At 36.5% G+C, this 23,761-nt stretch overlaps 1 protein-coding gene across 4 annotated transcripts in view; it reads right to left on the reverse strand.

Moving 5' to 3' along the window:
- Positions 1-23,761, reverse strand: part of CEP350 (centrosomal protein 350) — a 157,587-nt gene that overhangs the window by 94,056 nt on the left and 39,770 nt on the right. For all 4 annotated transcript variants that reach the window (XM_055419161.2, XM_055419162.2, XM_055419163.2 and 1 more), the window contains 7 exons: positions 20,985-21,098; positions 16,671-16,817; positions 14,785-15,443; positions 13,890-14,011; positions 9,995-11,055; positions 8,451-8,601; positions 5,916-6,088 (listed from right to left, as the gene is read on the reverse strand). In XM_055419161.2, coding sequence (XP_055275136.2) covers positions 5,916-6,088; positions 8,451-8,601; positions 9,995-11,055; positions 13,890-14,011; positions 14,785-15,443; positions 16,671-16,817; positions 20,985-21,098 — 2,427 coding nt within the window. The remainder of the gene's footprint in view (positions 1-5,915; positions 6,089-8,450; positions 8,602-9,994; positions 11,056-13,889; positions 14,012-14,784; positions 15,444-16,670; positions 16,818-20,984; positions 21,099-23,761) is intronic.

A 23,761-nucleotide genomic window follows, 5' to 3' on the forward strand; every position in this document is an offset into this window, starting at 1 on the left:
CATTCATCACTGCAATAAAAAGAATTAAATATCTAGGAATAAACTTACCTAAGGAGACAAAAGAACTGTACACAGAAAACTGTAAGAAACTGATGAAAGAAATCAAAGATGACATAAACAGACGGGAGAGACATCCCACGTTCCTGGGTAGGAAAGTGAAAATGACTATACTACCAAACGCAACCTACAGATTCAATGCAATCCCTATCAAATCACCGATGGCATTTTTCACAGAACCAGAACAAAAAATTTCACAGCTCATATGCAAACACAAAAGACCCCAAATAGCCAAAGCAGTCTTGAGTAAGAATGGAGATGGAGGAATCAACCTTCCTGATTTCAGATTATACTACAAAGTTACAGTCATCAAGACAGTATGTATGGTACTGACACAAAAACAGAAATATAGACCAATGGAACAAGACAGAAAGCCCAGAAATAAACCCATGCACCTATGGGTACCTTATCTTTGACAAAGGAGGTAAGAATATACAATGGGGAAAGACAGCCTCATCAATAAATGGTGCTGGGAAAACTGGACAGCTACATGTAAAAGAATGAATTAGAACACTTTCTAACACCATACACAGAAATAAACTAAAAATTGATTAAAGACCTAAGTGTAAGACCAGAAACTATAAAATTCTTAGAGGAAAACATAGGCAGAACACTCTGTGACATAAATCAAAGCAAGATCCTGTATGACCCACCTCCTAGAGTAATGCAAATAAAAACCAAAGTAAACAAGTGGGACCTGATTAAACTTAACTTAAAAGCTATTGCACAGCAAAGGAAACTATAAGCAAGGTGAAAAGACAACCCTCAGAATGGGAGAAAATAATAGCAAATGAAACAACTGACAAAGGATTAATTTCCCAAATATACAACCAGCTCATACAACTCAATGCCCGAAAAACAACCCACCCAATCAAAAAGTAGGAAATAGACCTAAACAGACATTTCTTCAAAGAAGACATACAAATGGCTAACAAACACATGAAAAGATGCTCAACATCGCTCATTATTAGAGAAATGCAAATCAAAACCACAATGAGGTATCACCTCACACTGGTCAGAATGGTCCTCATCAAAAACTCTACAAATAATAAATGCTGGAGAGGGTATGGAGAAAAGAAACACTCTTCCACTGTTGGTAATAATATAAATTGATACAGACAATATGGAGATTCCTTAAAAAACTAGGAATAAAATCCCCATATAACCCAGCAATCCCACTCGTAGGCCTATACTCTGAGTAAATAAAAATTGAAAAAGACACATGTATCCTATTGTTCCCTGTAGCACTATTTACAATAACTAGAACATGGAAGCAACCTAGATGTCCATCAACAGATGAATAGATAAAGAAGTTGTAGTACATACACGCAATGGAATATTCAGTTCAGTTCAGTCGCTCATTCGTGTCCGACTCTCCGTGACTCCATGAATCACAGCACACCAGGCCTCCCTGTCCATCACCAACTCCCGGAATTCACTCAAACTCATGTCCACAGAGTCGGTGATGCCATCCAGCCATCTCATTCTCTGTCGTCCCCTTCTCCTCCCGCCCCCAACCTTTCCCAGCATCAGAGTCTTCAGCTATGAAAAAGGAATGCATTTGAGTCAGTTCTGATGAGGTGGATGAATCTAGAACCTATTATACCGAGTGAAGTGAGTCAGAAAGAGAAAGATAAATATCTATTCTAACACACAGACTGGTTCCATATAGGAAAAGGAGTACGTCAAGGTTGTATATTGTCACCCTGCTTATTTAACTTATATGCAGAGTACTTCATGAGGAACGCTGGGTTGGAAGAAGCACAAGCTGGAATCAAGATTGCCAGGAGAAATATCAATAATCTCAGATATGCAGATGACACCAACCTTATGGCAGAAAGTGAAGAGGAACTAAAGAGCCTCTTGATGAAAGTGAAAGAGGAGAGTGAAAAAGTTGGTTTGAAGCTCAACATTCAGAAAACGAAGATCATGGCATCTGGTCCCATCACTTCATGGGAAATAGATGGGAAAACAGTGGAAACAGTGTCAGACTTTATTTTTTGGGGCTCCAAAATCACTGCGGGTGCTGACTGCAGCCATGAAATTAAAAGACGCTTACTCCTTGGAAGGAAAGTTATGACCAACCTAGATAGCATATTAAAAAGCAGAGACATTACTTTGCCAACAAAGGTCCGTCTAGTCAAGACTATGGTTTTTCCAGTGATAATGTATGGATGTGAGAGTTGGACTGTGAAGAAAGCTGAGCGCTGAAGAATTGATGCTTTTGAACTGTGGTGCTGGCGAAGACTCTTGAGAGTCCCTTGGACTGCAAGAAGATCCAACCAGTCCATTCTAAAGGAGATCAATCCTGGGTGTTCATTGGAACGACAGATGCTAAAGCTAAAACTCCAATACTTTGGCCACCTCATGCGAAGAGCTGACTCGCTGGAAAAGACTCTGACGCTGGGAGGGATTGGGGGCGGGAGAAGGGGACGACAGAGAATGAGATGGCTGGATGGCATCACCGACTCCGTGGACATGAGTTTGAGTGAACTCTGGGAGTTGGTGATGGACAGGGAGGCCTGGCATGCTGTGATTCATGGGGTCGCAAAGAGTCGGACACGACTGAGAGACTGAACTGAACTGAACACACATATACAAAATCTAGAAAAATGTAACTGGAAGAATTTATTTACAGGGCAGCAATGGAGAAACAGACATAGAAAATAGACTTTTGGACATGGGGTGAGGGGAGGAGAGGGGAAGAAAGAATAACATGGAAAATTTACATTACCATATGTAAAACAGACAGACAACAGGAATTTGCTGTATGGCTCAGGAAACACAAACAAGGGCTCTGTATCAACCTAGAGTGGTGGGATGGGGAGGGAGATGGGAGGGAGGTTGAAAAGGGAGGGGATTATGTATACCTATGGCTGATTCATGCTGAGGTTTGACAGAAAACAACAAAATTCTGTAAAGCAATTATCCTTCAATAAAAAAATAAATTAAGAAGAAAAAGAAAAAAAATCACTCCAAGCAGTCTCACATTGCAAGTATAAAGTGGCACTAGCTTTCTGAAGAGCTATTCGGCAAAATATATCCAAATTTTAAGCATGTTATACTCATTGTCCATTATCTTCCTTCTAGGATTTTCTCTTAAAAGAACCAGATCAAAGTGTAAAGATGCATTTGTAAGGCTATTCAATGCCTTAGAGTGTTTATTATAGAAAATGCAGTAGTGTTTATTACAGAAAAGAAAGAAAAAAGAAAGAATCTAAATGTCCAGCAATGGGGAACTGGATAACAAATTACAATACATTCAAATAACAGAACACTAAGTAGCCATTGGGCTTCCCGGGTGGCACAGTGGTAAAGAATCTGTCTGCAAGGCAGGAGATGCGGGTTCGCTCTCTGTGTTTGGAAGATCCCCTAGAGAAAGAAATGGCAACCCACTCCAGTATTCTTGCTTGGGAAATCCCATGGACAGAGGAGCCTGGTGGGCTACAGTCCATGGGGTTGCAGAAAGATTCAGACTTAGTGACTAAACAACAAACAAGGAAGCCCTTACAAAGGGTTAACCATATTTACTAACAGCAAAAGGCTTTTGTAACCCATTGACAGGAGAAAAAAAAAACACATAAAATGTGATCTCATATATGTAACATTTTCTATTTACATATGCCTACAAATTGTCTAGAAGTATTCTTACTAAAAATGTTAACATTTCACATGCATTGGGGTATCTATTCTTAAAAAAACAAAAACTACAAAACAAGCGTTAGTATATGTGTGGAGAAACTAGAACCCTTGTACATTACTGGTGAGAATGTAAACTGTTATAGCTATAAATATAGAAATGACTTTTTATCCAGCAAGTCTACAATTGGGTATATACACAAAAGAACTAGAAGTAGGGACTCAAACAGTATTTGTACACCAATGATCATGTCCATATTACTCACAATAGCTAAAAGGATGAAACAACCAATATACCCACCAACTGATCAAAGAATATATGAAATGTGGTATATCCATATAATGGGATATTCAGTTCAGTTCAGTCGCTCAGTTCGTGTCCGACTTTTTGCGACCCCATGAATCACAGCACGCCAGGCCTCCCTGTCCATCACCAACTCCCGGAGTTCACCCAAACTCATGTCCATGGAGTCAGTGATGCCATTCAGTCATCTCATCCTCTGTCGTCCCCTTCTCCTCCCGCCCCCAATCCTTCCCAGCATCAGTCCTTCCAATGAACACCCAGGATCGATCTCCTTTAGAATGGACTGTTTGGAGCTCCTTTAAGGCTGAATAATATGTATGTGAGAGTTGGACTGTGAAGAAAGTTGAGCGCCAAAGAATTGATGCTTTTGAACTGTGGTGCTGGAGAAGACTCTTGAGAGTCCCTCGGACTGCAAGGAGATCCATACTTTGGCCACCTCATGCGACGAGTTGACTCACTGGAAAAGACTCTGATGCTGGGAAGGATTGGGGGAGGGAGGAGAAGGGGACAACAGAGGATGAGATGGCTGGATGGCATCACCGACTCCATGGACATGAGTTTGAGTGAACTCCAGGAGTTGGTGATGGACAGGGAGGCCTGGCGTGCTGTGATTCATGGGGTCGCAAAGAATCGGTCATGACTGAGCGACTGAACTGAACTGATTCATCCTTAAAAAGGGAGGACATTCTGATACATGCAACAATGTGGATGAAATCTGAAGATGCTGTACTAAATGAAAGAAGCCAGACATAAAAAGAATATTGGATGATGCCACTTATATGAAGTACCTAGAGTAGTCAAATTCAGCAACAGAAAGTAGAGCAGTGGTTAGCAGCAGCTCAGGGAAGGGAGGGAAGGGGAATTATTGTTTAACGGGTTCCAAGTTTCAGCATGGCAGGATGAAAATGTTACGGAGTTGGGTAATGATGATGGTTGTGGAACACAACGAACATGCTTATTAACAGTACTGAATTCAACACTTGAAAATGGTTAAAATGATAAGGTTTACTTTATGTATATTTTACCACAATAAAATAAAATAAAATCTAAAAAGACATTAACATTGGTTATCTCCAGGTGGAGGGAATACAGATGATTTTTCATTTTTAAAAAGTTTTCTATATTTATACATTCGTCCTCCCCAGTCCTTTTTTTTTTTAACTCGACAAGCAATTTTTTACCATTAGAAAAAATAATTGTGGAAAAAAAATCATTCCCTAGAGACCATCCTGTGAATCTAAGAGGCCTTTGCCTAATGACTGTTATCTTCTCATCACTAGGCCTACTGAGCAAATTATAGCCAGGAATAGAACTGAGGGAACTGAAAGGTATTCTCAATTAGTCAAGAATGCCAAAGGGCCAGCTACTGTGGCAAGTACAGAGATGTACACGTTATATATGTAGGCTTCAAAATTACCATAGAAAGCATTTATTATCATCTTCACTTTATAGATACGGAAATTTGACCATTATATTTAATGACACTCAGAAATATACAGGATACAACACTTTTAAAAAGTAGTTTCAAAATAATATTATTTCATTTCTGCTTTTTAAATTAAAATGCATGTGGAAGTATGCCTGGTTTTATGTATATATTGGAAAAACAGGCACCAAAAACATCAACAGTAGTTATCTCTGAGGAGAAGAATCAAAAGAGGTTCATAACTGTTTACAATTGTTTTTCTACAACTTTTAATTTTTTATCATTGTTAATGTATTCCTTTCATAGTAAGCAAAAGATTTATAATGCTATATATCAAAAGGTATTATTGTAATGATAAATAAGTATGAAAGTCAATTATACTATTATCATAAAGAAGTTATCTAACTTATGAAATCAAATCGTTAACTTTAGATCAGTCACAAAGTCACTGGTAAAGAGAAAAAGATCATCACATAGAATTCCACTTACATTCTATCTTTTCTTTTCTTCCTTTCTTCCCTTTTGAAGAAGAAGAAGAAGGAGACGATGCAGCAGACTGGGCCCCTGATGAGTGCTGGGAAGTAACATCCACAGAGGAGAGATCATAGGCAGACTTTCTGCTAGAATGATCCTCCTGAATGCCTAAACTGTGACTACCAATACTGTCAAAGAATAAGTAACAGTGGTTAAAGAACGAAATAAAAAGTTTCAGCTCACAGCTAAAACTATAGATATTTTAAAATCTATTTAGTCACAAAGAGAATATAACTATAATCAAAGATGCTTTCCACTTGTCTTGTCAGTACCAGAAGCCTGCATTATTCCCTATGGCTCAATTTATTACTGAGAAAAGTCTTAGGCAGTTTTTTACTGAAGTGAAACCAATAAAAACGGGTAATTCAGACACATAAGAGAAAAAAATTTAACGCTGGATACTGAAAAATGTGACCTCAATTTCTATTCAAATTTATAATTTATTATTTTCCTTCTAATAATCTTATAGGGAATAATAATTTAATATTTTCTACTTCAACTCAGAAATAAAATATAATAAGTCATATTGATTGGTGATATTAAATGTTACCACAATTAAATCCTTACACATCTTGATTAAAAAATAAGCCTTTTCTTTGAAGTTCAAAATTTAAAACTACATTTCTGCTATAATCTTAATAATACTTATTTTATTAATAACTAATTTTTCTGACTAATTTTTTTTACAGGATAATTACTTTACAATAATGTGATGGTTTTTGTCATCTATCAACATTAACAGGCATTAGAGATACATGTGTTCCCTCCCTCTTGAATCCCTCCTACTTTCCTCCCCATCCCACCCCTCTAGGTTGTCACAGAGCACTGGCTTTGGGTTCTCTGCATCATACACTGAACTCCCATTGGCTATTTATTCTACATATGGTATGTATACGTTTCAATGCTATTCTCTCAAATCATCCCACTCTCCCTTTCTCCCACTTTGTCCAAAAGATTGTTCTTTATGTCTGTGTGTCCTCTGCTGCCCTGAATGTAGGATCATCATTACTATCTTTCTAGATTTCATATATATGCGGATATAACTAATTTTTAAAAGATCATCCAATAATTTTATGTGCATTACAATTTGAAATGTGTGAAGAAAATTATACTGCATGAGAGTGATTACAGATTATTTTATATAGTAACAAAATTTAGAGAGGAAATTCTCTGGTGAAATCTGATTCACTTACTATATGACACTGTACAAGTAACAACCTTAGGACTTCAGTTTCCTCTCTCAAGTAAGAATAGTAACAAAAATATTTAGCATATCAGGCTATTAGAAGAATGAATTCATACAGGTAAAGCCCAATCAGTACCTTACACATTAAAGTGAAAGTGTTAGTTGTTCAGTCATGTCTGACTCTCTGCGACCCCATGGACTGTAGCCCGCCAGGCTCCTCTGACCATGGGATTCTCCATGCAAGAATACTGGAGTGGGTTGCCATTTCCTTCTCCAGGGGATCTTCCCCATCCAGGGGTCAAACCCAGGTCTCCCGCATTGCAGGCAGATTCTTTACTGACTGAGCCACCAGGGAAGTCCCTTGTACATTAACTGCTCAATAAATATTAACATTATAATATTGCTACTATTCAAAGATTTGCAAAGTTTTTGATGCTATTCCAATTATAAAAAAATTTACTGATTACTTAGGATCATGTGGTATTGGAGAAGACTCTTGAGAGTCCCTTGGACTGCAAGGAGATCCAACCGTTCATCCTAAAGGAAATCAGTCCTGAATATTCATTGGAAGGACTGAAGTTGAAGCTGAAACTCCAATCCTTTGGCCACATGATGTGAAGAACTGACTCATTTGAAAAGACCCTGATACTAGGAAAGATTGAAGGTGAGAGGAGAAGGAGATGACAGAGGATAAGGTGGTTGGATGGCATCACCGACTCAATGGACATGAATTTGAGTAAACTCTGGGAGTTGGTGATGGACAGGGAGGCCTGGCATGCTGCAGTCCATGGGGTCGCAAAGAGTCGGACATGACTGAGCGACTGAAATGAACTGAATAGGATCATGGAGCCAAGTGTTTAGCTAGTCATCTTCAATTTTATTACATAAAACCATTTCTTAATCATCTCACATTAACACACCATAGAATAATTTTCCCAATACCAACCTCAACCGGGGATTCACAGATTGATTTAACAATCTATATATTGTTTATTATGTGCCAGACTCTATTCCAAGTACTTTGTATTTCACTGAACATTCGTAACACTTTAACAGAGAAGAAAACTGAGGCACAGGGAAATTAAACAACATGCCCAAAGACAAACAACTAAACATTAGTAAAGTCAGTATTTAAACCCACATGGTCTGGATCCAGAGCCCATGCTCTTAATGACTACTATGCAATGCAGCTTCTACATGGATCTTTAAACAAGCAAAATTTGACTAATATCTAGACCTCAGTTCTCATCTGTACATTTGTCTCACTCTTCAGATTTTATTCCATACTGTTAACATAGTCTTACTTGGGTTCAAGAGCTGCCTTTTTTTCTGTCAAAGTTCCACTCCCTGCAGAGGAGACAAAATCATCTTCATAGGAAACGCTGCTTAAAGGGGTTGTGATGGCATTCAAAGGCCGTGATGCTGATGTTCCTCTTTCCAACCTGTCTTCAAATTCTGTCAAAAGTAGTAATTGAAATGTGTTTTAAAATAAAAATTTAAAAAACTACAAGCAAAACATTCCACAACCTGGGGATTAATGACATGGATTTAGGGATATTTTAGTTTGCTTCTGTTAGTTCTTCAAGTTATCTTTATATCTGATAATACATTTTTAACTTTTTATTAGGGAAATTTTCAAACATATATGATAGCAGAAAGTCATATAACGAAACTAATGCATCCATTATCCAGCTTTAACAAATACCAACACAAACTTCGTATTCCCTCCATCTGTAATTCTTCTCAAGCATTACTTTGAAACAATTAGCAGATAACATATCAACTCTAAATATTTCAGTATAATATCTTAATGAAAATCTAATGGATTTAAAAACAAATCTAATCTTCTTGTGAAAAAAAATTGAGGGGGTTGATTTACAAGCACTTTTCTTTAATCAAAAGAACTTCAATATTCAAAGAACTTGAAAATGACCACTTATAGAAAAAAGTGTTAAACAAAAGAGATAAATAGGCACATATAGGTCTGCACAAGTTCAAATGAAGTAGCTAACTACGAATTCTAGGAAAATGTAATGGGAAACCCAATTAAGCATAAGATGAAAAGATGAAATCAATTCATCTGTCAGATAAATCGTTCACTGCGTAGAATGGAAATGAAAAAAAAATTTCGGGCTCAGCCTCACTCACTCTCCAACCTGGGAATTCTAAGGTGATATTAGCGTAAGATGGGTAGAATCCACCTATGGTAGGAAGAACAAAGAAAGGAACTTGAAGGAATTGAGTCTGCCACACAAAAGGAAATGTTGCATTGCAGGATCTCAGGGATCACCAGGGCACCTTAAAAGTTTTTATTTTAGGACCCAAATATACAGCTACATTACTGTTCAAAGTCTGTTTTTAACATTCGTTTAGACAAACAATAACAGATTTGCTTCCATATTAGAAATGTTACTACAGTTGCCCCTCTCAATTCTTGACCATTATATTCCCAAAGATCTGTTTGTTATGAGTCACACACAATCACCCTTTTAAGAAATACACATATTTTCTATCTAAATATATAACTCTGGCCACAGTAACCTGAGTATACACTTGATACATACTAATCTTGAACATCACCTAAGAATTTCTCTAAATCAGACCAAAATTTCCATAACCATCAATCAACTATTGTTTCAATCACAACAGCTAAAAAATAAATTTTTAAAGATTAAATTACAATACTCTAGTTGAAGCTTGCAGATAATTGAGATTAATTTAGATAATGATATATCTCTACTATCCTTATAATGAATGATGAAAATCTTTAGTTAAGTATTATCTTGTACAGGAAATAATTTATCCTAAGATAACATACAAATATTACAAGCGTTACTATTTTTCTCACCTTTTCCATACAACTTATATGATTTTGTAAAAATATTAATGACACTATGTGGACTCCCCTTTGCCAGTTCTTCCCATGGTCCTTTGCTTTGTGTACCACCTATAGGCCCAAAGAGTGGTAAGAATTTTTCAGCTTCCTTCTGAAACTCTTTGATGGGTTCATAAGCATTTCTTTCTCCAGCACAAAATTCCTTTTCTTTCAAGATCTCTGTTAACTTCAAAGGGGACTGTTCATCTCGACGTCCTTCTTCTTCAGACAGACTCCCCTCACTAAGAAGAGGCCCTTCACTGACGGAATCTATGCTGGAACCAAGAGACATTTTGGCTTTGTCTTGAGAACAAACTTGCATATCAGAGCCACAAGAGTCAGTCTGCCTCTTACACAACTGTGCCAGCAGCCCTTCTGGTTTGGGTCCAGGAGATCTCATTCTGAGGTTTGATATGGCACTATGAGGTCTTATCATCTCAGGAAGCTTTTTAAATTCACTGAGATTGCCTACACCAGGAAGATCATCATCAAAAGTTGCATGAGATACACAGGTTCCCAGCATCTTTTGAATTCGAGCAGAGAAAACATCTTCTGCATCCTCTTTCACAGGTGGACTTATAGCCTTGGTCCAGTGTCCATCTTCTTGTGATGTTCGCTGCACATCATACTCAGTGTTCCATACTGACCCATAATTAATGTTAGCCCCAGCTAATTTTCTGGCTTCACTTTCAATCCTGCTGGACAAAGAAGCAGCTGTTGCTTTCAAGGCTTCAATACGATCCAGTTTACTTTTATATTGGCTAGCACTAGATTTTAACAAGGCATCTGGATGAGCAGTCGGTGAGGTCAGATATGGTTGAGGTGTAAAAGTTAATGGCCCCGAAGCCACAGTATGATTCTTCCTCGTTGGTAAAATGGATTCTAAATCCTTATGCAAAATTCCTACATGCTCTAGATTCAAGAGATGGGAAAGTAAATTTCCAGCTGTCCCAACAAGAGGTTGTGGCTGAGGATGGTGGACTCGTGGACTTAGTCTGTCAGGTTGCGTCCATGAAGGATCCATCAAGTCCTTTCTGGAAATGAAAGTTACAATATGTTAGTTAACACAGGACCTCATAACTAAGCCATCCTTTTCTTTTTTAAAGTTTTGCGTTTGCTGATTGTAAGAATAATGCATAGCCACTGCAAAAAAAAAAGATGCGGACAACCACAACAAAGGGTGAAACAGATAAAGATCACTCAGAGCTACCACTGAGAGAAAGGCTAACTCTACTTCATTCAGAATTACAGCTTTCCAAACCATTTTCTACATGTATGCTGTGTTTGCTGGTGTTAATTTCACAAAAATGAGATTTTATCACACATATTGTTTTGTAAACAGCTTTCTTCACTAGGACATTTTTTTAAAAAACTAAGTCATATTTTTAAAACTATTAATTAAAGAGAAGGCCTTATAACCCTTAGAACTCTATGGACAAAATTTCTTACAGCATTGGCTCTACCTTTCCCTTTAAAAATAATGTTTCATAAAAGAGAAATGCTTCAGATTATAGGCATAATATTACTCTAATCAACATATATTTAGTAAGCATCAAACAGGTTTTAACATTGTGCATTCTGAAGAAATGAGATGAATACAATCTAATTCTCAGAAAAACTGATAATCCCTCCACAGAGACTAGAAACAGAACAAAGATATCCTAGATGACATTATATAATTCACTTATGTTTCCAGACTATGGACACCTCCCTGTATATTAAGGAATACCATATACAAAGGTTAAAGGCTGGTATTAACTATTAAGAAGATCTTTAGGGGAGAAAAAAAAAATGAGGTTTTGTCCTTGGCCTTATCCATTATTTTTGGATGATGACATGAAGGTGTGCTTATTAAATTTGTAGATGACAGAAAGCTAGGAGGCCATGGTTAACCCAACAAATAATCAAATTATGATTCAAAGTTATTTAGACAGGCTGCAACCTCAGACCAATCAAATATGAATAAATATGAAGTCTTACTAATTAAGTTAAAAAAAAAAAAAACCATCTGGAAGAGAGTAACCAGGGAAAGGAAATGAAAAGCATGTCATGCACAGTTTGGTTGAAGGTTATGTTGTAGCAGTCTTTCATATTAAAGGACTGCTATGAAAGTGGACTACAGAAGACTAGTGAATGGATTCTATGCCACAGAATACAGACTATTACAAATGTGAGGTGTGAAATTATTAGTGCCCAAACTAAACTAGTAATGGAAATACAAAGCAAATAATAAATAAAAAGGTACTGCTGAGTAAAAATCCGAGATCTTTATATTCAAGTGTTTAGAATGCTAATTTTAATGGTAGAAGAACAGCCGCACACAAAAATGGAAATAAACTTGATCCAATTAAGACCTAATCCTTCAGTTTCAGAAGATCTAAAAGGGATGACAGACTAATAAATAACTAAACATGATGCCATTAAGTACTAATACGAAGATATAAAGTTCAATGAAATTCCCTGGTGGTTCAGATGGTAGAGTCTGCCTGCAATGTGTAGACCTGGGTTCAATCTCTGGGTCAGGAAGATCCTCTGGAGAAGGACATGGTAATCCACTCCAGTATTCTTGCCTGGAAAATCCCATGGATGGAGGAGCCTGGCAGGCTACAGCCCACAGGGTCACAAAGAGTTGGACATGACTGAGCGACTTCACTTATAATAAAAGTTCAATACGGTATACTTTCCTGGTGGCTCAACTGGTAAAGAATCTGCCTGCCATGTTGGAGATCTGGGTTCAATCCCTGGGTTGGGAAGATCCCCTGGAGAAGGGAACAGCTACCCACCCCAGTATTCTGGCCTGGAGAATTCCATGGATGGTATAGTCCATGGGGTCACAAAGAATCAGATACAACTGAGCAACTTTCACTTTCAATGCAGAATGATGGAACAAGAAGGGCAAGGAAAAGAAATGCTGTGCTTTTAAGCAAAAAGAAACTGAGAAACTCAGTGCACATGAGTCTGAGCAAACTCCAGGGGACAGTGAAAGACAGGGAAGCCTGGCATGCTACTACAGTCCATAGGGTCACAAAGAGTTGGACACAACGTAGCAACTGGACAACAACTGAGAGAACTCAAAAGAATTTACAAGGATTAAATGCAAAGTACTTAGATCAGTGTCTGAAATGTAACAAACAATAAATGTTAGCTATTTTAATCAAAATTATTATTCTCTTGGGGGGGTCCATGGGGGTCAGCAAGGGGTGAGAGGGTCATATGTACATTAACCCCACACTGGTGACTTGATTTTTATTTGTGCATTCCCAAAAAAAGAACTTCAAAATCTTTCTCTTCCAAAAATGATTATTTCAAAGTATAATTTATAATCATGTAGTCTGAAAATCACCTTAACTTTCATGGACAAATGGGTTTGTTTGTTTACTTTACTGCAAACAATACAGCCCAAGAAAAAAAAAAATCTTTTTTTCTTAATTTAAGGTAAAACAGTCCTCAGTCACCAATATGAATTCAAATCAAATCCCCTCTTAGTCCTTGTTCATTTGTTCATATGCGTATCTAAACACAGCTTTTGAGAGGTAAGATATATTGATGCAGGAGTTATATGAAGAAATTTTGAATGATAATAAATACAGAAACACCTTTTCAAAAATATTTAACAAGTTCCCCAAGAGGAACTGATATTTACACCAAATATTAAAGAACAGGGAAGAATTGAACAGCAAAATAGGGCATCCAGTAAGTACAAATGTATAACCATGCTTAAATGTCCATCAGAAGATATTAACCAATTTCTAGATAAACCTCTTGTTCTCAGAGAAGGTCAATGAACAAAATTCACTGGGCACAGACCACTATAATAAATATCACAGAAAGAAAGAACCTTAAGTATCTTTCATTCTCCCCTTTATACCTGGCAAGAGGCTGTGGAGGTTCTGACAGAGACATGTCACTACTGGAAGATGCACTTGGGGGACGTTCTTGCACTTTGTTCTCTTTGTCAGATTCTCCAGATGGCTGATACCCTGGTCTGGTCTGTAAGAAAAGGATATTTTTATCTGACTTCCATCATAAAGACACATTCAAGGAGCACATAAGATAAATATTAAGTCACTTCAACTTTACAAAGATCATGAAATGCAGGAGCTGCTTTCCTCTCAAATAAAACCAATTTAAATTAGTTTGTCTTAAAACCAGCCATTATGGTTAACAGCAAAAATTACACCTGAAATCCAACAAGGGCACCTACAATTCACTGTGTACTTTGGAGGAAATAATTTTCTAATTCTCTTTTTCACCTAATAAGTGGGAATACTAGCAGTACCTCCCCTTCTCAAGAGTTGTGAGGATTTACTGAAACTTAAGCCTGTAAAGCTTTTAAAACAGTTAAGTGGCACATGGTATAGACTCAAATATTATTCTTACTACCCTTAAAAACAAAACCAATACTCATAAAATTAGCATACTATAATAGAATATTCTCTAATTTCAGCGCAGATAACAAAACTAGGTTTTTCATTATTAACACTGTCTAACTTTGCTCAGTAATACAACAAAAACTAGGCAAGAATATAACTAACCAGAAATGAGACAGCTCAACAATCACTCTAGGAAACTAACTGAGCACTTATCTTCAATTGCATTTATCAAATTACTCTGCAGATAAACTTCATGAAAGGCCATCATTATTATAAATACTGTCTGAACATATGTCTGAATATTAGGAATGGTAATTTTAAAATATTACAGCAAGCAAGTTTTTCCTAACCATGAATTACCTCCCTTTATAATTCTGTCAGTACCATTACCTGTGTTTCCTGCATAATATGTTGATGAGTTGGCTCTTCAAGCAATGACTTTTCTAGAAGCAATTTGGAGTAAGTTTCTTGCAGTCGCCTAGTTGCTGATGGCTCAGAAGGAGGCACATTTTTCACTTTAGTAAAGGCTTCTTTCTGTTTCCGGTAGAGCTCCTGTAATCGTTTGTTCTTCTGCTCAGTGGCCTCCTTTTGGGCCTTCTTCTCCTCATTTTGCTTCCTCTTCCTTTCTTCCTGCTGTCTAACAATGTACTGTCGTACCTCATCTGAATCATAGTGACGCTTCTTAGAAATAACAGGGGGATCTTCATTAGCTGTTATTTTGTCAGGTTTTCTTTTTATTGGGCTATGACTTCTAGGAGCTTGTATGGATGCTGATGACTTCTGATTCTGTAACTCTCCTGTCTCTTGTCTTGCAGTCTGAGCTGCTGAATCCAATTGGAGGTCATCAAGAATTCCACGAATTTCAACAGGTAAAAAGTCCTTATTTAAGGCAGCATTTTCCTCCTGTTTATTATCTGGAAGAGATGGAGCTAATTTCTTTACATTATTTTCTGACCGAGCTCTACTTCTTGAACGTTCTGAGTTTCGTGGACGATATCTATGTGAAACATCCAATCTAGGGTCCGACTCTGCTCTTCCAATATGGCCCCCTGCAAAGTATGAAAATTCTATATTCATTTCTAAAAATTTACTGCATTAAGGAGAAAATTAGGAAATTTCACTTTAATTCAAATATCTTAAAAAGTCTTCTAAAGAACATTAGAAAAGAAAAACAGAACAATTCTGATACTCCATAGAAACTATACTTCCTCAGCAGTTTTTTAAAGTGCATCTTTTAATATTTCTGAAACAAGGACAATTTTGCTGTTCATGTGAATATTTAACTATTAACAGAGAATTATCAATATCAACTATTAATAGAGAGATACTAGTTCTCTCCCATATACATATTTAATGTTACTATTTATCTCTCTCCCCAAACCCTCAATCAGTTGTTAAAAAAATGATGTTAGGCTGCCACAACTCTCCAATGAATAACAGGAAAAACTTAAATATATAGAAAAACAATCATTTTATCAACTAAACGTTTGCTGATGTGGCTTAGTCTTAGACTGACAATGGTATGAGTTTATTTATAAGTCAGATAAAGAGCAAATACAAAATATGTATTAACTTCTCTATACCAAATAGCATTTCTTACTGAATCCATTTCAGAAACTCAAATTGAGGCAATTTTTTTCAATTGAAAAGGAAAACTGGCTTGTAGGTATTTATATTTCATTTTCTAAAATTAGTGTTCATGAAAAAGTAACTAGTTATTTCAAATGGCACTCAATGACATTTTAAAAGAAGAGTGGACTTGAGTGTCAAACTAAAGAGCTCTGGATCTAGATCAAATTTTGTCACCCACTGACTGTATATCCTTGAGAAAACTCACTTCTCTCTCAGGGCCTGTTTCCTAATCTGTCAAACAAACAAACAAAAAAATCCAACCTTGTGAATGTCTACTTCTACTTGTATCTATGGAGATAAGACAGATTGAACTTAATCCCCTAAAGGTCCCTAATAGTCTAATAGGATTTGATTATATGATGCCTTGCTATTTATTCATAATGACAGATAAATATAATTACTATAACATAAACAGAATTCTTAATAAGGATCAACATAACATCTATATATGGAAATTATCCATAGCCAAGCCCAATAGAACATGCCTTCTTTTTTAAGCTACATTCACAATTAAAAAGCAAAATTTTAAACAGTATTCTTAAGAGTATTTTCACCTCTCAAAGTACTTACACAAGCAACTTTTAATTGCTTTGCTCAACAATTTAAATGATTAAGTAGCTTAACTGACTAATTTAACTGCTCACCAGATTTAGTAGTTCTTTCTCTTCCACTTCTGTCACTTGATGCTGCTCTTCGCTCTTTCTGCTCTATTCTAGGTGCAGGACCAAGAATTTTCTTTACTAATTTTTGTCCATCTCGCCAAGAAGATGTACTAATCAGATGACTGCTACCTAAAAAAGAAAAGAAAGAAATATATACATATGTATAATTTAAAACTTAAATTTTAGCTGTAAGAAGTACCTCTTACTTAACCATACAAGTATTTGTAATTAATCTTTTGCTTATCTTATGCCAAAGTCAAAATATTTACAATCTAATTTTATTTTTAAATCAATTAATGTAGTCTGTTTAAATTTTTATTTACCCACACACCTCAAATACTAAGTGTAAAATGCTTTGAAAGTTAAGTACCAAATATTAATGAAACTTTAAGAACCAGGAAACCAAATTCAACAATTTTAACACAGAATAAAAATATGTCTTAACTATAAGTGTTTGGTTTACCAAAATTAGCACAGTACCTGACACAGTCAAATGTATGCCTGCTTAATGAGCAAATGACTTAAGCGAAGCATAGAAAAAAACCTTAAGGAAACATATAACAAAGAGTTAATAGTGACTACCTTTGAAGGGGATGGTTATTACAGAGAATTTAACATTATATTTTTTAGACATATAACACATTACTACACATTACTTTTTAATGAATAAAACAATGACACTCAGAAAGCAAATATCATCAATGCTTTAAATTGCCATTGTAGAAGTTCATAAAAATAAAAGTATATTTCAATAAATACAGCTGTTTACCAAGAGAAACAATTTTCATTTATTAGCTTCAGATGGTAAAAAAGTTAAAATTAGACCATTATTTCAAAACAGTGACTTAAAAAACAAAAAATACCATGAAAGACCATTTATAAAATAGAAACCATTTTTAAAAACCTGAAACAAATATGCAAAAGTGTTTAAATACAAAGCAATATAAAAAATGTAATGGAAATGAAAATAATGAAGTAATACTTTAAACCTAATTAAATTAGAAAAAATACTTTTACATTCATAGCCAAAGCTTGTAAAATTATAGTAAAAATCCCTTTTACTATGCTTGTTAAAATATCAATGTGTATAGTCTCCTTTTTAAAAAATAGTATTACAAGTCAAAGGGGTCATTTCCCTTGATCAAATAATCGAAGTAACAGAAATGTATCCAATAGAAAGAAAAAAAAATAAATGACAGTGTTCACTGTATTATTTTTATAATATCAGAAGTAACCTAAATATTGAATAGTAGATAAACTATGCTTCTATTAGGAGTACTGTGTGGCCATTTCCAATTACAATTTCTATAAAAATAGCAGATATGTTCTTGTCCTAAGATGCTAAGAGAAAAAGATAAAATCTTATAATACAATGACTACAATAATCTACTACTGATTTTAAAATTACTGTAAGGAAATACACAAAACTACTAGTCCTTTGTTTAAGTAAGAGCAGTGGTTTTTAATCTGTTTTTTTCTATTTTCCAAGCTTTCTGTGATACTACTTTATCACATCTATAATTTTTAAAAATATTTAGAATACCATTTAAAAGTTTAAATGAATGTAGCTTTAATGAAAACATCTATCATTAAAAACATGAATTATAAATGTGTACTATTTACTTTGGAAATGCTTTTGCACCTTGCTATTAACCTTAAAAAGTTTATCTAAAATATTTAAAAGGTTATAAGTCTATTGTTCAATCTATTTATAAGATATTTCATGTGCTTAAGCAAAATGGGAGAACAGGTTTCTCTTCAATTTCAGCTTAATTTTCTGAATCAAGAGCAAGCAATCATGAATATGCTGGGTAGTTGTAGTTATTTATAAATATTGGCTTCCAAATATGCTGGGTGGTTATTTCTAAATTCTGGCTTTCTGGAATAGTCCCATACAGTCATTGGTAGAAAAAGAGAATTTTACTATAAACTCTTAAAACAGCTTTAACTCAATTTAATGACTCTCTGTAGCAGTCACTGCCACAGTACACACATGGCAGAATTAGCCCACCACAAAACTGGATAAATACAATCCAAGATCAGTATTTACAAGTTATAGTGGTCCCAGTACTTCCTTTCAAACTATGCCACTCACAACAATATCACATGAAAAACACTGCTACATTTTTTTAATGTAAGAATTAGCTTCGTTTACACCCAGGTAATTCCTGTTCCTACAAAATTTTATTTTTTTATTGGTATACAGCCAGGGTCTTTCTTGAATGGCATCCACAATTAACAATGGATGTCACAAAGTAAGTTATTTGGCACTCTTCTGATTATTCTATGATCAGAAAAACAAGATCATGGCATCCGGTCCCATTACTTCATGGCAAATAGGTGGGGAAACAATGGAAACAGTGGCAGACTTTATTTTTTGGGGCTCCAAAATCATTGCAGATGGTGACTGCAGCCATGAAATTAAAAGACGCTCACTCATTGGAAGGAAAGTTATGACCAACCTAGATAGCATATTAAAAAGAAGAAACATTACTTTGCCAACAAAGGTCCATCTAGCCAAGGCTATGGTTTTTCCAGTAGTCATGTATGGATGTGAGAGTTGGACCATAAAGAAAGCTGAGCGCCGAAGAATTGATGCTTCTGAACTATGGTGTTGAAGAAGACTCTTGAGAGTCCCTTGGACTGCAAGGAGATCCAACTAGTCCATCCTAAAGGAGATCAGTCCTGGGTGTTCATTGGAAGGACTGATGCTGAAGCTGAAACTCCAATCCTTTGGCCACCTGATGTGAAGAGGTGACTCATTTGAAAAGACCCTGATGCTGGGAAAGGTTGAGGGCGAGAGGAGAAGGGGTCAACAGAGGATGAGATGGTTGGATGGCATCACCGAATCAATGGAAAAGAGTTTGAGTAAACCCCGGGAGTTGGTGATGGACAGGGAGGCCTGGCATGCTGCAGTCCATGGGGTCACAAAGAGTCAGACATGACTAAGCAACTGAACTAAACTGATTAGTCTATGATCAGATAAACAAGCACTTGGTCAGAAACCAGTGCCCCATCACTCTATTTTCATGTATTTATAGACTTTGTATGTTCCTTATCCAATTATTTGGGGGCTTCCCTGCGGCCTCAGACAGTGAAGAACCTGCCTCTAATGTGGGAGACTTGGGTTCAATCCCTGGGTCAGGAAGACCCCCCTGGAGAAGGGAATGGCAACCCACTCCAGTAATTCTTGCCTGAAGAATCCCATGGACAGAGGAGCCTGGTGGGCTACAGTCCACGGGCTGGCAGAGTCAGACATGACAGAGTGACTAACACTTTCCCTTTATTCAATATTCATTACACTTTATTATAACTACATATCTACTTTTTTCCTGACAAGGTTCTAAGTTCCAGGAGGGAAGGAGCTATGTGCATCTTGCTTACCACTATACTGCCTAAGCTTAGAATATCCCAGTGCCTTAAATAAAGCAAATATATTTGCATAATGAATGTCTGAGTTGTCTCCAAACTGAAAGTGACAAGTTTCCAACTTTCTCCACTCCCTTGACCCAAATTACTCAGTGACTTAAATATGACACACTAACAGCCATTTTCAATATAGCTAGAAATAATAATTAGTAGTAGAGAAATTACATCTAATAATTGAGTGTTTACAATGTGTCAGGTAATATATTGAGTACTTTTGGTATTAACTGTTTTAGTTCTCACAACCACCTATGAGAAAAGTAACTAGTGGTTTCCCATTTACAAACAGGGAAACCAAAGGACACCAAAATTAACTCAATTACCAAAGGAACAAAGTTAGACATGACAGAACCAGCGTATAAACTCAGGCAATCTATATTAAGCCTGAAATGTTAATCACGATAAAGCTAGGAAGTTCTCTTTTCCCCCATCTTGACTGATTCAGAGTCCGTCCAGTCCATTACTAGCACAGACTGCCAGACTTTTCTTGTCCAATATTTATTCACTCATGAGAATAAGCGAAGAAACTTAGCTACAGGCATAAGTCATCCCTCTGTATATAAAAGTTCACTATATAAAAATCATTACCTTTAATCTGGTTAATTTCTATTAAAAAATAATGACAGAAAAAACTGGGGGGGCACTGTTCAGTATCATGGTGAACACATTTCATGAGTATATACATATATGAAGCTTTATCAGACTATATATTCTAAATATGTCAATTAATCTCAAGAGAACACACATAAAATGATACATAAAATATACTGAATTTTTGTATGTGTCAAATAATAAGAACATTTATTTCTGAATAGATGGCATTTCACTAATATGCAGTTTTAAGATGGGCCTAATATTGAGAAAACCAACCTGTTTTGCATTCTGAACTTGATAACTGTGCTACCTTTTGGACTTTTCGTACTGGCTTGACCACTTTCTTCTCTTTACTTTTTTCAGCTGGTTTTTCTTTCATAGAATTATCATCTGAAAAACAGAAACATTTATAGCAAATATTATAATGAGTGGTATTGACCCACTCATCCTCCCCCCAGTATGAGAAATCTATATAGAATACATGGTTCAGGAAGGGAGAGAGAAACCTTCGCTATTTCTTTGACTCAAAAGCTGCAATGTCAAGTCATCTTACAGAAAGGTCTAGAGATCACAATTACTCTACTGTTAGGTCTCAATTCTTTTTTTTTTTTTCAGGAAACCCTTGAGACACTCACCTGGTTTTCACAAACTGAAAGAAGCTACAATAATGCTTTCCAAGCTAGATCACAGCATTTAGAGAATCTCAGAAGTAAGCACTTTCACAGATTCCTATTTCATTTAAAAATTTCCACTTAACTGAAATATTCATGAACTTCTCGAATAAAACTGTATAAAATACTCAATATTCCTAAATTAGGCCCTTTTATGATTAGGCTACTGAAATATGTCAAAGTATTTCACATATAAACTACTACTCACTAATTTTTAAATTCCAATCTGCAGAAATAAACTGACTATACACATAAATTTGAAAATTAATCTCAACCACAGATCTGGATAAATGTACTTTAAACAAATATAGAGCTCTGCATTCTGAGCAAAGAAGTAAGTGTGATTCAAAGGCCCTGAGGAAGGAGCATACTTAATGTCTAAGAAATAGCAAGGAAATCAATGTGAATGAAGTGAAGAAAGAGAAAAGCAGTCAGAGTTAGGGTCAAAAGACATAACTGAGGGCCAGATTACATAGGGCTTTATAGGTCACTGTGAGAACTTCAGGTTTTACTCAAGAATAGGATGAGCAATTGAGCAAAGGAGTGACATGACCTAAATGTTATTTTAACAGGCTTACTCTGATAGCTATGATGAAAACAGATTCATTAGAAGAGCAGAGGTAGGGTAACCAGTTAGAAGGCTGCTGCAGTAATCCAGTCAGGAGACTGATACTGGATGGCTTGAACCTAGGTGGTAGGTGAAGGTGATTATATTTTGGAGGTATTTCAGACAATTTAGAGAAACAAGGGGTCAAGGATGACCGAGGATTTGGGACCCGAATAATCAGAAGGATAAGATTTACTCTCCAGTGAGAGTCCCTTGGACTGCAAGAAGATCCAACCAGTCCATCCTAAAGGAGATCAGTCCTGGGTGTTCATTGGAAGGACTGATGCTGAAGCTGAAACTCCCAAGACTTCGGCCACCTGATGCAAAGAGCTGACTCATCTGAAAAGACCCTGATATTGGGAAAGATTGAAGGAAGGAGGAGAAGGGGACTACAGAGAATGAGATGGCTGGACGGCATCACCAACTCGATGGACATGAGTTTGGGTAAACCCCGGGAGTTGGTGATGGACAGGAAGGCCTGGCGTGCTGCGGTTCATGGGGTCGCAAAGAGTCAGACACGACTGAGCGACTGAACTGAACTGACTGACTGACTGAAGAAGGAGAGAATACCAGATGAATAAGTTTAAGGGGTGTACCATGACCTCTCTCCTTGCTATTCTTTGGAACTCTGCATTCAGATGCTTATATCTTTCCTTTTCTCCTTTGCTTTTCGCTTCTCTTCTTTTCACAGCTATTTGTAAGGCCTCCTCAGACAGCCATTTCGCTCTTTTGCATTTCTTTTCCATGGGGATGGTCTTGTTCCCTGTCTCCTGTACAATGTCACGAACCTCCATCCAGAGTTCATCAGGCACTCTATCAATCAGATCTAGTCCCTTAAATCTATTTCTCACTTCCACTGTATTTGAAGGGATTTGATTGAGGTCATATCTGAATGTTCTAGTGGTTTTCCCTACTTTCTTCAATTTCAGTCTGAACTTCGCAATAAGGAGTTCATGATCTGAGCCACAGTCAGCTCCTGGTCTTGTTTTTGCTAACTGTATACAGCTTCTCCATCTTTGGCTACAAAGAATATAATCAATCTGATTTCGGTGTTGACCATCTGGTGATGTCCATGTGTAGAGTCTTCTCTTGTGTTGTTGGAAGAGGGTGTTTGCTATGACCAGTGAATTCTCTTGACAAAACTCTATTAGCCTTTGCCCTGCTTCATTCCGTGCTCCAAGGCCAAATTTGCCAGTTACTCCAGGTGTTTCTTGACTTCCTACTTTTGCATTCCAGTCCCCTAGAATGAAAAGGACATCTTTTTTGGGTGTTAGTTCTAAAAGGTCTTGTAGGTCTTCATAGAACCGATTAACTTCAGCTTCTTCAGCATTACTGGTTGGGGCATAGGCCTGGATTACTGTAATATTGAATGGTTTGCCTTGGAAACGAACAGAAATCATCCTGTCATTTTTAAGATTGCATCCAAGTACTGCATTTCGGACTCTTTTGTTCACCATGATGGCTACTCCATTTCTTCTAAGAGATTCCTGCCCACAGTAGTAGATATAATGGTCATCTGAGTTAAATTCACCCATTCCAGTCCATTTTAGTTCACTGATTCCTAGAATGTCGACATTCACTCTTGCCATCTCCTGTTTGACCACTTCCAATTTGCCTTGATTCATGGACCTAACATTCCAGGTTCCTATGCAATATTGCTCTTTACAGCACCGGACCTTGCTTCTATCACTGGTCACATCCGTGATCAATGCAAAGAAATAGAGGAAAACAACAGAATAGGAAAAACAAGGGACCTCTTCAAGAAAATTAGAGAT

Source organism: Moschus berezovskii, chromosome 17 (assembly GCF_049115385.1).
Source record: "Moschus berezovskii isolate FMDL1 chromosome 17, NW_MosBer_1.0, whole genome shotgun sequence".
NCBI lineage: Eukaryota > Metazoa > Chordata > Mammalia > Artiodactyla > Moschidae > Moschus > Moschus berezovskii.